At 37.8% G+C, this 14,724-nt stretch overlaps 1 protein-coding gene across 1 annotated transcript in view; it reads left to right on the top strand.

Moving 5' to 3' along the window:
• Positions 1-14,169, top strand: part of PLCL2 (phospholipase C like 2) — a 100,177-nt gene extending 86,008 nt beyond the window's left edge. The window contains exons 6-7 of the mRNA XM_066194801.1: positions 3,962-4,071; positions 12,696-14,169. Coding sequence (XP_066050898.1) covers positions 3,962-4,071; positions 12,696-12,875 — 290 coding nt within the window. The 3' untranslated portion in view covers positions 12,876-14,169. The remainder of the gene's footprint in view (positions 1-3,961; positions 4,072-12,695) is intronic.
• The last annotated feature ends 555 nt before the right edge of the window (positions 14,170-14,724 follow it).

Here is a 14,724-nt window from a genome sequence, read left to right as displayed (position 1 = left end):
GCATAAGATTTCAAAGTAGCATCTTGAATGGTAAGGTATTCCTGGGGGAATGAAGAAGTGTTAAAGCCATCTAATGCATTCCAGAGCTGTGGGGAAGGGTCTGAGAGAGAGGGAAAAGCTGAGACAATCATGAAATTTAATCTAACCAGCATTCACTGGAGAACCAGAAAGAGGTTCAGCACTGATGGGGAAAATATTACCTGGAAACGCTAAAGGTTTGGTCATGAGAATGCTTTAGAATACACAAGTGTACCACAGAGGAGAAGAATATGCTATGAAATCCCTGGTCATGATTAGGAAAATTCGTCAGCAGTATTTTTTTCACTGTACAAACCTGCCGTTGAATCATGCTATTGCTGTTTTGTTACATATATTACAGTGTATTTACATGGCTTGCAACAGTTGGGGTGAATGTTTCACTGGAAAGGTGGTCTTTTCAATGTGGAAGATTTGAATCAGTTTTTGTTTTGCAAAAGGTTAAAAAATTGTATGGCTTCAGTCAGCTCACCCTTACTTATGCAGCGATGTCCAGACTTCTTAGTGCAGGTTATGCAAATTAAGTGCCCTTAGTACCCACAAGCAGAAACTCAGAAGGGAACCAAATAATGATGTTTGAAACCTCATCACACTGTCATGAACAGTAGAGTTACCACAGTCAAACAAGTTAAAGAAAGCTAGAAAGTAGGACTAAACCAGTCAGCGTCACTTTAATTCCATGAAAGGTGGGATATCCACCATTGGTGATACTGAACTGCCACCTCAACACAGTCCTGGGCCACGTGTTCTCTCCAATCCTGGTTTGAGCAGTGGGGTTGGTCCAGAGCTGCCTTCCAGCTGCCTTCAGTGATTCTATGCAAATAGGGAAATGTTAGTAACGAGTGTCCAGTCAAAACAGTTTTTTTCATCTGAGCTTTCTGGCTCAAGGCAACAATCAATAATAATTTCATTGTAGATAAATACATTTGTGCAGTGGGCAAAAATTGAAACAGAAAATACCATCCAAACAGAAGAGCACACATCCTATATATTCTTCATAGTCACTCAGAAAGTTGTGAATTATATCTTTCTTAACATCTGCCGCAATAAATGGAGAATATGACTAAGTTGTGCTTTCTTTGATTGAGGTGGTATATGCAAAAATATAGTGAGTGATACATCAGGTTTATAGTATGCCTGTTATCATTCAAGAGCTCTCAGGCAGTTCAAAAGTACTAATTGACTAATAAATCTAGGAGTGATTAAGCCTCATAAAAGTGACTTGTTTACTATATCTTAATGAGAGCGAGAGCTGAATTTTTACTTACAAGGAGACAGAAAATCATGTGTATAAAAAAGTAATTTAATGTTGAGTTTTCTTTGTAGGCATATCCTAAAGGCACGTTTACATGGGTTTATATCAACACGTAATTTCTTTTATTAATTTAACTGTAAATGAGAATGTCTTTCCTCTTTTTTCCTTTTTCTGTTATCTTGTATGAGTTTAATTTTGGAATTTAACACTTCTGTTATTCCTGTGTCATAGTTAATACATGAAATAATTCCAAGGCAAAGTGCAAGAAAACCAAGTGGGAACATACAAGAATGCCAAGAGAGATATGATTGACAGCTAAATGTTGTGCTGCATTCATGCTCTAAAATTTAATTGTCCATATATTGTGTAGCAAATACAATTCATTCCTTTCAGCAGATGGATACACGGAGACAAAGAGACATAATCATTCATTTCAGTTAATGAGGCAAGAGCTACTGATGGAAGTGGAAATAAAAGTCAAATCTACTTGGCCCTGCTTGTATGTTTAGCCTCAGAGTAGGATAGGTTTAGTGTAGCATGATGATGAGGAGTTGACCAGTCTGTGAGAGATGTTGAGGATAGGGGGGTGATTGGTGCTGTTTAACCAGGAGGCATCTCTTAGCTGAGGGTTTACATGTGTGTGCCATGGTAGGATGATCTGACTGTTTCATTTTCTGAATAAGGGTGATGAGATGCTCCTGCCAACTTCCAAGTGTTTTTAGCTGGGGTGGAATGGCTTTGGCAGGACAGAAAAGTATCATAGCATGAGTGTACACTAGGAAGAGCATCACCACACAAAGGTTGTTGGTGAACATAAAGGGGCTTTTCTGGCAGGCAGAATACATGGTCACCATTGTGTCCACGTCTGTGATATCAGGAACTTCGTATACATCAAAATAATCTGAAATCTGCAAAGCACCAATTTCACATTTAACATGCAGGCACTCAGCAGTATTCTTAATATCTGTCTGAGTGGCTTTAGTTATCGATTGCTGGTGTCCACCAACTTAAAAAGCAATAATTGTTAAGATGGAAATGAGATATAGAACTTCAAACATTCACCAGTATGTCTTAGAATTCATTGTACAGATCAGAAAATCTGTACTGTCATGATGGCTCTAGAAGTGTAATACTGTAAATATGGATCTGTGCATAATCTTTCCATAATCATATTGGGAGTTTATTATTTTGGTTGATATGAATGGGAAATGGATATTTACAACAATGATGGGTTAATGAACTTTAATTTCTCACCTGATTAGAAATATGTTTTGGAGAAATATAAAATGAACATTATATTTGAGACTGCAGAGGCAGAGCTATAGAGAAGTGATTGAAATAAAAATGATACAGTATGTTAATTCAGGGGAAATATTTGCCATTTATTTTTATTGTAGCAAAATTTAAAATAGTAAGAAAAGGTAGAAAGAACAATTTTGCCTTTCAAATGGATCTATGAGTACTTTTAAAAATGTGTGTGTGCATATGGGGGAGTAAAGTAAGGGAGTGTACAATGAAAACATTCCGTCATCTCTCTTTCTTTTAATGAGACATGAGCGTGGGATAGAGAGATTATGAAGAAGAGATAATGTCCTTAAAAGTCAGTCTTCTCTCAGATTGACAGCCAACCCAAGTTTATATGCTTATTCATGGTAATTGAGTACATGTAAATTTTGAAGTGCACACACTCACTGGGCAAATAGAAGATCACAACCAACATAGTTAAAATTATAATTTGTGCTTTAACTGTTATGTTCATTGGGTGTGTGTCACAACTACTTGCTAACTTTTGGCCTCAAAATACCCTGTATGTTTTTAGAGATGGAGATTCTCAGAGCACAACTGAACTATGACTTTCGTAGGAGAGTAGCTGTAATCTGTGTTAGGTTGCTCTGTGTACTCGTGGAACGACCATTTGACTTCTGTGTGGTAAAAGCTTGTTTTTGTATGGCATGTAAAAGCAGCATGGAAAGCAAATAATGTTTCTACTGTCTGTGCAGCATAAAAACAAACTTTGGTTGGTCCATTCAGTGTTTAGATCAAGCTAATATGAATTTTACCAAAAATTTTTGATTTGGAGTTTGACAGATACAGGTTTTGTGGACACAATAGTTTACATGGTGCAGTAAAATGTCCTTGGCATTCCTTGTCAAGTTTACTTGGCATTCCTCCTTCTCAGCTATTCCTTTATTCTTAGGGACAAGGTAAAGTTTTTATCTTCTGGGCAGACTCCACCATAGAAGCTGTAGGTTGGACAACTATGATGTAAATACATAAAAGAGCAAAGCACAAAATAAATTTACTGGGCTAGTGTAGTTAATGAAATGACTGTTTCCATCCTATAGTAACTACAAAAAGGTTTTTGCACGAGGTACAACAAATTCAGTTGTGCTTGGAGATTGTTTCTATAGGAAACACTTGCTGGGCTCCATCTTTGTATAGCAATGACCTAACAGGTGCTTCAGTGGATTTTGGCTTAGAGAGATTTGTGTATATTGGCATGTTGTATAACATTGCATCTTACTACATCGGGTGGATTTGTGCTTGAAGAATAAAATTTCTGAAGCTTTTTCACTGTTTTTTTGCCATATTAGTTTCAAGTTGCATCTTTATGATGACAAAAATGCACTAAAATTGATACTATATTCGTTCCTCTTTTATTCTCCACAGCGATGGAGTTTCATGAAAACCTGCACAATATAGGAGCAAGAGAAGGCTTAAAAGAAAGAAAACTGCAAAAATCAGTTGAAAGTTTTACGTGGAACATTACAATTTTAAAGGTACTGTGTCTTCCTGTGATTAGTTACTGTATTTTTCTGTTCAAAACTGTCATTCTAATATTGTTACTGGTCATTACTCTGTGTCACAGTTCAGTTGGATTTATTCACTTCTATAATCATAGTCAGTTTGGTTTATATAACCTGAAACACAGCAGAGTCTCAATGTGACTTGTTATTCTCGTGTGGTTTTATGGAGGCTTATTTCATTTAGTTTGTGTGACGTTTTCTTCTTGCAATCTTTTAACATTTGCAGGATCCATGGTAATCTTTAATACCTGGCTTAGGCAATGGGTCTTGACTTCTGCAAAGTGGCTCAGGCTGGAAGGAAGCTATGCCATTGTTTAAGCCCAGTTTTGTGATTTGAAAGGGAATAAATGTTAAGGTTAATGCAATTTGTGAAAAACAAAAGGGAAGCTGTTACTGCTGCACTCAGTGATGAATGGTGATTAATGGTAGAAGCAAATTTTGTTCACAATCCAGGCTGGAATAAATTGAGTGTATGAGCTGGAGACTCTCTTTACATTTTGTCAAGCACATTTGCTTACATTTTGATGAAGGAGTAAGTGGTGAAGTATAAGAAAAGCTTTCAGCCAGAGACCCTCAGGAAACTAGAACGCAGAACAGTTCAGGTTTCCTATTGGTGGTCTTTCATCTCATCAGTGTATATCAAAATTTGTAGAGAGAGCAAAACTGCCTCCCTTAATTTATTCCCTCGACACTATTCTTCTAGATCAAATTATTCAAGTTTTGTGTTTACATCCACTAATGAGTTCTTCTCTCTGACTCAATCAAATACTTCTTCACTACATTAAACTAAAAAGTCTGTTTCAATTATAAAGAAAATTATGTTCACCCACCTAGTTTTTATTTTTAGTTCTTGTTGAAAATACCATCCCATACTGCCTCTTCTTACAGTGAACTATGACAGAAAAGCAGTAATGCATATGTATTTCTCCAGCTTCCCATGTTGGTTTGAACGGTTAAGCTTTTCATGATGTCGCTTGGTGCTCCAATCCCTCTTGTGTTATACTGCACAAATCCAGTGCTGAGGAGAATCAAAAAGTGGTGAAATTTGCTACAGCATGTAGTTAATACATTCTAAAAATACACATGCAGGTTCTGCTTATAGGTAAAGGACCAGAACATCACATTTCCCGTATCAGAACAGAGTTTCCTGAAGACAGTGTATGGGATGCATCATGTATCAGTCATGAGCTTCCTAGGGGATAGAGTAGAATCAGTTCAGTGGCTTTGGGCAAATGTCAAAGAAATAAATTCTTATCCCTTCTTTTCTGTCAAAGGTGTCAGATAGCAGCTTGGATAGGCAAATCTATTTTAATGCTTCCTGAAATGGCAGTACCTTTGCTTCATCTCTGCTTTACATTCTGAACAGAAGGGTTCGTGGGGGGGAGGTTTGCAGTTGGTGAGTGACGGAAATGTGAAGTCGTGATTTCTCCGTTAGCCAGGAATCGGAGAAGCCACATGGTGGGTCTGGCTCTGAGGATCACTGAAGGGCTTGTGTACATGTCCTTAGGGTTAACATAATAATGAAGTTAGAAGGCCTTCCTTTTGAAGAGATAATTGAGAAAATCTCTACAACATTGACTCGGTGGTATTTTTCTACTCAGAGATTAAGATCCTTTCTTTAGGAGGGTATGATTTGTCCCACAATTAATACTTTAGTTGAAAAAATTGGTGAGATTTTAATCAGCCTGTTGTTGAAACTTTAACAGGAGGCATTACAGAAAGTTCTGGTATGCTGTTACATCTTTGAAGTTATTTACAGGTACTGCAGTTCAGATAGGCATCTGCTAAGTGCTGTTGCTCATGTTCAGATGTACAGAAAGTTAAAGGCTGAGTTTTGTTTCAAGTGACACACTGAGGTTTGTCACTCCAAACTCTTTAACTGTGGGCTATAATCATACTCTCATGCCATATAATTAAGCAGAAATTAAACAGTTTCTAAGACACTGCTTTTCCTGCTTGGAGAAAAAGATCTGCAATCATAATTTTGATGTAACGCTCTTTCCATTGCCATATTCCCAGTTCTCAAAAAACTATGAGAGAACAGAGATGAAAAGTGAATGTCTGCATTTTTTGGAGTCGAAGTTGAGCAGAAGAGAAACAATCTGAACCACTTTAAGAATTTCTTTTATGTGTTGAACTCCCTGCCTTCAAATTAACTTTCTTTTCAAATAGTACAAAAATCCATGTGGAAATACACAAATATAAATAAATATGTGGACTTTTGGATATGAGATAAGAATTATTGTGTGGCTCTGAACAGCCTTACTAAAAAATTCTACATGAGTGCCATCCTTGGCTTCTGCATGGAGGACTCATGGAACGTTCACATGGTGTGGCTAATGTATTTTCCAAACTGATCAAGCTGCATTTCACCCTCGAGATACATATTGATCATTCTCTTTCAATTGGGACATTTTGACTGCAGTTGATGCAATGGAAAGTTTGATAAAATAACAAAATAACAGCCTAATTCTAGGGAAACTTTGTTTAGAACATCTGACTCAGTTATTAAGTATCTCTATGTGTTTTGCATGCACATGCATTATAGTTACTGTTTTAAAGGATTTAATTTTTCTTAATTTGAAGACATGTGGCCAAATTTATTATTAGTATAGTATGTTTGAATTCAGCTGAAATACTTCCATCCAATTTGTGTATGTGTACATGCACACATGCCCATTCTTATCCACCCCATATATGTACACAGAGATATTTAACTTCACAACATCACTTAGAGTAAATTTGGTCAGTTGCCTGATTTAGAGATTGTAAACTGCTAAAATATTCATCTGTTTCAAATAGACAGTTATTTGCTTGTAATTTATTTATTGTTACTGCTCAGGCTGATAGAATTCATATTTTCTAAACATAGATAGTCACAATCACTCTTAAGTGCTGTTGCAGCAGGCTCCTACAACCTATTGTAAAAATTTATGGACTTGTCTGGCATAGAAAAACTTTGAGAAGAACCCTCTGTAAGGCTCAGATTTTGAGATGCCTGTAGGAAGAGCATAGCAGCATCTGTAAATTAGTCTTGGCAATGAAGAGCTGTTCTGAACACAAAGGGAGAGGTCAATGGAAGTATTTGGAATGAAGGTGGGACTCCTAACTTCAGCATTTGTTAGATGTTTCTTGTTGGCTATGAGCTTTTAGACATGTCACATATGATGTGAATTACTTTCTCTTGCAAGGCATGCAGTCCATGGCATCTGTTATCTTTGTAATAGCATTGGTTCTGCATGTACAGTATTTTTAAAAATGTATTTATAAATGGAACATTCAAAGCCCTTCCAGGACTGCAACTTCTTACCTTTTTTTGAATATTCTGAACTTTTTCCACCAAATCTCCAAGTGAATTCCGGCAGCCATGGAACATTCATAAGGCCTCTGATAGTTGCTGCCTGGTCCTGTAAGTCCTCAGAAGACATCCCAGTTCAATTTAAATATGTGAAGCTACTAGTCTCTTGATGTTGCTGGACTGATGGGATTTTGGCTCCTAATTAACCCCATATTTAGAAGTTAGGAAGTTAAAGCCTTTATATCCTAATTCCAAAACTGCATGCTGAGCATGTCAGCTGGGCATGGAACACTGTAGTGTTTCACAGAATAATAGGATGGCTGGGGTTGGAAAGAGCCTTAAAGATCATCAGTTTCAACTTTGCCATTGGCAGGGACACCTGGCTCAACCAGGCTGCTCAAAGCAGTGTTCCGCTGTACCCCGAGGAGCACTTTGAGAAAGGGAGAGTGGCTTCTTACATTTCCTGATAGGAGCTTTGGGTTCCAGGTCCTGAGCTGAGGACCAGTCATTAATGATAATGTTTTTTGGGATTTCTGGGGGGAAAGGGTGCTCATACAGTTATTTCAAATGTCATCTGTACAATTTTACTTTCAGGTTCACACACCTAGTGAAGAATCAGTTAATCAAAAATCATGATTGAATACATAACAGCTTCTGAAGGTAGCTGTGCTGAGGCATTCTAGTTGATTCTATATCCAACTGACTCTGAAATGGTACCTCATTTTGGATGTACAAGAACTGACAGGAACCATTTTGGGTTTGTTTTCAGTTACTGTTAAGGAGCTATGATATAGAAACACTGCCTCTTAGCCAAAAGTTTCAGAACAAACAGAATGTTTTTAACAATGATTTAAGAAAAAATAAACCAGACTAGATGACATGGGCATATTGGGCCAGAGAGGTTTAAAGGGTACTGAATTGGGCTTCCAAATTAATCCCTATTCTTTATTGCTCCTGTTTAGTAAAAGCTTTTGAATGAATATAATTTTTGTTCTTTGATCTTCTTTAAGGTATTTTTTTCATGTCTGCCTAGAAAACAGCTTTTTCTGAAGCCTGTAAACATGAAATATTCAAGTTACATAGAGCTCAGTTCTGTAAGTGAATTTTAACCATGGTGAAGGAAAGGGAACAGTGGTTGCCGTGTGCTACTGTGAGAAGAGCGCTCTCCCAGTGCTCTGCAAGGCCTAGATCCATCCTGCTCCCAGTTGGGAATTACCACAAGCAGCCTGTTAACTACACTGCTGGAAGTAAATTCAAGTTTTTTGGTGTGCTTGCCAGACAACAGTAAGGACTAAATTAATTTACATTTTGACTTAATCTGAGATGAAAGCTTGGTGAAGGCAGCCCTTCCGTACAGCAGGTAACACACTGGTTTGCTTTTGCAACTGCTTCAGATCCCAGCATCGAGTTCTCTCTGCAAACCAGCTTTGTTTCTTGGAAAGTGGGGTTTTTTGGTACTCCCTTAAGATAAATCTGCTTGCCTAAAGTTTGGGCTCTTTGGAGGTCTTTTGTATTGACTTTACAATATGCATTTTATCAGAGCAAGTTGCTACAGTCTTTTGGGTCTACTAAGAAGGTGAAAGACCCCTGAGTTGTCCACAGATCTGAGAGATTCCCATGTTCCAACTTGCAGTCAACTGACTTTGCTATGAAGTCAACAGCACCTACTGTGAAAATCAGGATGCATAAAATGTAAAGAATTGAAACTGAATCTTGAGAGCCTTTGGAGAAGAGACGTTTGATACCTAACCAGAAGGAAAGCCTTTGAGATTGTTTAATTTGAGTGTGTGATGGCAGTTTTTTCCCAAATCTGGATGACTTTTTAAATTTTCTGCCTTTCCAATGCATTGTATTACTTTTCAGTGGTGTTCACTGTGACTGCAACTTGAATTTTTGAGGTGCATGCTGTTTCATTTCCCCAGCATATGTCTTCATGATGGTTTATCAACAGAACTAGGCACTTCACACAAATTGTGCAGAGCTCTCTCATTTGAGCTCATGGTATTTTTGGTAGCAGTGGTTGAGTCTTGTTTTATCTTGAGATCAAGAGCTACCAGCAGATAATGACGACACAGTTGGTTTCGCAAATATTTTTCTGAGTTAAGTGGCATTCAGAAATAAATTCTGAGCATTGGAGAAGAGAGTGATGAGCACTGATACATTTTTCTATTTCACCCTGGTCTGAGCATGGTACCACTTGGTCAAGTGTGTTTAGTCTGAACACCCTGTCTGCAATAATCCAGCCCTTTATCCTAGATCTTCTTTTGTCTTCGAAGTTTATCTTCCCTGATTGGAATTGTCCTGATACTCACAGTCCCCTGCTGAAAACCAGCCATTCCTGCTAAGCCCTGATTCCTTCTTCTTTCTTCTTTCCTACATCACTACTCTTTTCCCACTTAGTGCATAATAATTTCTTCTTCCTCCTTGCCACCTCTAGAGATCCTTCTCAATGAGTGTTAATTTTCATTTTCTCATCACCATACCCAATTCATTGCATTCAGCAGCCTTCTCCCTGCTCAGTGTTTTTGTTTTTCTTTCTCACAAGCTTTTATTCTCGTTACAAATCTCTCACTCTTTTTGAGTTGCTAGTCCTTCTACTTGTATATAATTTTCAGGCTACTTTCAATGTGGTGAATTTGTTATCTGTTTTCTTTCTGTATTCCAGTCCCAAATGTTGCCTCAATGTCTCCCTTTCTCTGCTCACCTGTCAGATCCAAATTTAGAGTTGTTGCACAGTTTGTGTTTCACAGTCTCCTCTTGCAGTAAGATCTAGTATCTGCCTAGTATAATGCAGTCCAGCTTCCTTTTCTGCAGCCCTAGGCTTCTTGTCCGGTCAGTCCCAGAGATCACTCTTGCATCCTCTTTTCCTCATCTGCCTCTTTTCCAGAGTCTGTCTCAGGCTCTTCCTCCCCTCTAGTCTGGCTTTTGGACTGCCTGCACTGGCAACCCAATCTTTGTGGCTTGGAGAAGCCATCCAGGAAAAGACCCAACTTTTTTCCTATGCACATTCATTATTCTGTGGGAATGGAATACACATTGTCTTGCCACATTGCTGGAGCTGTCAACGAATGAAGGATGGTCAAGAGTGGAATCCTGAGTGATTGTACTAACCACATTCAAAATCTGATTGTTTTTTTTATTAAAAGCTTGTAACTTGGATCTACTGCCCTATAGTCAGTTGAATTACAAGTCCCTACCCTAAGTGAGAGTAGGGAAGGAGGTGTAGAAGATTGTTAACAAACTTCTGATGGCATTTCCCCATCTTTATTCTCAGAACTGAATGAACCATATGGATAAGGTTAAAGAATAATATTAAACAGAAATAATAATAAAATCTGCCAAATCTGCCAATGGCAAGAATCCTGCATAGAAAGTATCAGCTTAAGTAGTTAAAGTTTGGCAAGCATGTAAGTAACTGAAAGCAGGGGTGTTTTTTTTAACTGAGAAGTTTTGGGCAACCTTATTAATAGACTGTTTGCTAGCAGCTCTGCCTATAATAAACAACTTGATTAAAATTCCAGAACTATATTCTACTAATCCATGTAAAACAGAACTTGGGCTAGAAACAGATGCACTCTCGATATGACTCATTTAGTGTGCTGGAGTGTTTTAAATTAGCTTTTAGTTGTTTGTTAGTTTGGAAAAAAGTACGTGATTTTTAAACGTAGCCCTGGTTTTCTTTAGAAGAAAATACTACTGAAGCTTGTACTCTGATTGATGACATTCTAGATTTTTTCCTCTCTGGTGATCAGAAAAAAAGACTTTGGCTATTAAGGTCTTGGGTAAGGGGAGGGAGATATTAATTCTTTTAAGAAAGTAATATTTGTTTTCAATTTTTGTGTCTCAAATACATAAGTGTGCTCATTTCATTGGGTCGTATTTATGTTTTGAGTTGCCAAAGAAGCGTCAGAAGTATCACACCATGAGTGCACACGTTTTTGCCTGACTGCTATTCTATCTCTACTCCTGTATTTTTAAAATCAAGCGGTAAAAACACATTTCAACCTTATTTGGCAGAGGAGAGGCAACATATTAGCTTTGGAGGAGATACTGGCATGTCTTCAAGAGAAGTGTCTGTCAGGATAGAGAATTTACCCAGGATGGACAGACATGACAGGAGAAGGTGCAGTCAGTGTTCGTACCTTATTGGACCGATTGGTACTGGCAGTCTCAAGGAACTACAGTACCTGGGCTTTTTGTGTGTATTTCTCCCCTTCAGATACGAATTTCTCTCCTTCAGGTATTTTCCTGTGAACTGTGGAGCAGTTCTCCCTCAGGAGCACAGGCACAGTACAATCACTTTGGCCCTTGGAGACTTGCTGCTCTTGCTTTTGAACTTTTCTGTGCCCACCAGTAAGACAGACATGCTCACCATGTCATATAGCCTTGATCATTTGCTCCAAGTGGGCAGGGTAGGCAGATACCAGCTGCAGGGAAGGCTGTCCACAGTCTACCAGTGAGAGCTGTTGTTGTCAGAGGGCTTTTATCAATATGAAGAGATGGAGGACTGTAGAACAAGAGCCAAATCACCTAAGCCTGGGACAATTTCTCTTACAGCTTTGCTTACAACTTAATTGCTATGAAGAGGGAGAGTGATGTGGCTCTCCTAAGGATGTGGTTTAGTGGTGGACTTGGTAGTGTTAGGTAAATGGTTGGACTTGATGGTCTTAAAGGGCTTTTGTAACCTAAATGGTTCTATTATTCTGAAGAGGGGTAGCAGTAGTGCTGAACTGCAGACAGCCCTGTGAATTCTTTGTCATCACTGTCCTTTTATGTGTTGCTCGCCCGTCTGTGTTTTTGTATTTCATGCATTGACAAGCATTGGTTCTTTCCCATCCTCCTATTGAGTGAATCACATCTCTAAGAAAAAAAAATCCCTAGGAACCAAAAAAGCAGGAGAGCTTTAAATGCCTCCCTGAGGTATTAAAATCAATCATCACATTTTTCGTTATGCAGAAACATTTATAGTTCCCATGGATTAAAAATACAGCACCGATTACTTCCTTGAAAACTGTTAGGCAGAAATTACCTATACCCCATTGCTGATGCCACCAATCAGCTTCAGAAAGCAAAGAGCTTGCTTCTTTCTAGCACCAAATAATCCATATTTGAGCTTTGTTTTGGTTTTGTTTAATTGGTTGGTTTGGTTTTCGTTGGCGCTCTTTCTTTTTTTTTTTTTTTTTTTTTTTTTTTTTTGCAGGACAACTATGCTTCTAATCTGAAACAAGCAGAAAGGCAAAAGAGAAGAGAATGCTGTTCTCAAGTGTGTATTCTAACTGCATTTTTTTTTCCCTTACAGGGACAAGCTGATCTTCTCAAATATGCTAAAAATGAAGCACTGGAAAATCTGAAGCAAATCCATTATGCCACTCTTTCATGTGGACTTAATAAGCCAGGCACTGAAAATGCAGAAATCTCAAAGCCTCGTCGAAGTCTGGAGGTCATACCTGAAAAAGCAGGTGATGAAAATGGAGAATGAGAGAAGGCTCTTCTCGTAATTTTAGAGTTTATAACTCTGTGACCAATTGTAGCTGCATAAGACATTTGCTTTGCACTTACTGTTGGAAAATATTCGGAATTTTTAAAGCACAACTGGAGAAGCTAATTACAATCTATTGAAACTGTGAATGTATGTAGCAACTCTGCTTGTGAAGGCAATGATTTTGTGTAACATGGAAATTACATTATTGGCCTAAATATAGCATATATATGTAAAAGATACTGTAATTCAGTAATCACGTGCTGAAAAGTTCATTGTAGTGCCATCAGGAAATGAACATTTTTCAAATGAGATGTAACTAGCAGGAAATCAGTTGACAGAATTTGGCAAGAGGCCTTGATTTTCAAACTGGTTTGATGCAAAGGTTGTTTCTTTCTTTGCACAGTTTGTTAATTGTGCTAGTGAGATATATTATTCTTTTGAAAATCAGGTCTAAAAAAGTGGAATCCGCAAGTTTCACATTATATGTAAATCAGCCCCTTGGATATTTGGGTTTGAAGTGATATTGATTTTATTGTTGAGCCATAAATTAAAATGAGAATGTAATTAGACAGTGATCACTGACTTCAGTGCACTATAGGAGAGCCATTATGTAAAAGGAAAATGTGCAATCAATCTGATAGCCTATGTCAGAAGAAGATACATACCTATTTTGCCTAAGATCTTCTGCAAATGTGTGTAGATAATGTGACCAAACTGCAAGCAAAATGATGTAAATAGTTTTTCATTTTGTGAAGTGAAGTGCTCATATTAAAGAGTTTTATGAGATTGCTCCCAAACAAGTAAAGCTTTTAACTAAATTTTAACTTTTTTATTTTTGAGTATTTTCTTCCTTACAGAATAAGTGATATCTCAACAAGCAGGTTTGTCAAAAAATAAATCAATTGCTGTTCTGATTCTGTTTTGGTTTTCTGACAACATTAGGTAAAGGTATTGTAGCTGATATGCTCATTGTAAAATGACTATACCAACCTACAGTGTTCTCTTACTGTTTCTGATCTAACAATAAAATGGACTATATAATTACAGAAGCTAATAAATTTGAAGAAAAACAAGTGAAACCCTACAGAGATCAAAATGCACTTTTTGTTCAGCTGAGGGGGAAAAGGGAAGGTGGTGATGGTTGTTTAAAAGCCTTGTTTTAATTAGAAGTCTGCAAGACATGCATTGTGCATGAATTTTTGTTTTAACCAGTTCAGGATGCTCTTTCTGCGCTGAGAGTGTAATGAAATCTACATATGCATAACATCCTGTAGAAGTCAATAGAGCTCTGAACAGGAACAGTTACAACATGCAGTTACACCTGAACTTCACTGCATTATTAGGGACTTAATTTATTTTCTAGTCATTATAAAATTAAGGTGGGGATGGGGCGGGATGAAAACAGTTTGCATAGTAAATGTCACATCTTGAGCCTGCACTTTTAAATGTCAAACTGTATGGGTTAGGAGCAGTTTTAGAAGGTGCTAAGCTCTTCCAGGATCTAGTTACAGACTGTGTGCCTTAATGTTAGGATCTTGCCAGGAGTGAGTTCTATTCTGTGTAGTACAAAATGAAGCATTTAACCCATGGTAAATACCTGCGAGTGTTGCTTTTTAGGCAGTCCTTTTCTGTGTTGGCAGCTGAAAGTCTTCTGTTGGAACCTGAAGTTGATGGGAAGCAACTTGAAATTCACATTGTTAAGTGTATTCTGAGCCACTGTGAAATTAGTCTTCCAGGGCCAGATCTATTACATCTAAATCTGGTTTAGATTTAAATATATCTACAGCAAAACAACTGTGTTAGATCAAGATCCATCTGCACCGTAAATATGCAAGGTCAGTTTCAC

This window comes from Chamaea fasciata, unplaced genomic scaffold, assembly GCF_029207755.1.
Source record: "Chamaea fasciata isolate MVZ Bird 193981 ecotype frontalis unplaced genomic scaffold, bChaFas1.0.hap1 SCAF_1, whole genome shotgun sequence".
Classification (NCBI taxonomy): Eukaryota; Metazoa; Chordata; class Aves; order Passeriformes; family Sylviidae; genus Chamaea; species Chamaea fasciata.
This window is presented reverse-complemented; position numbering and strand designations above follow the sequence as displayed.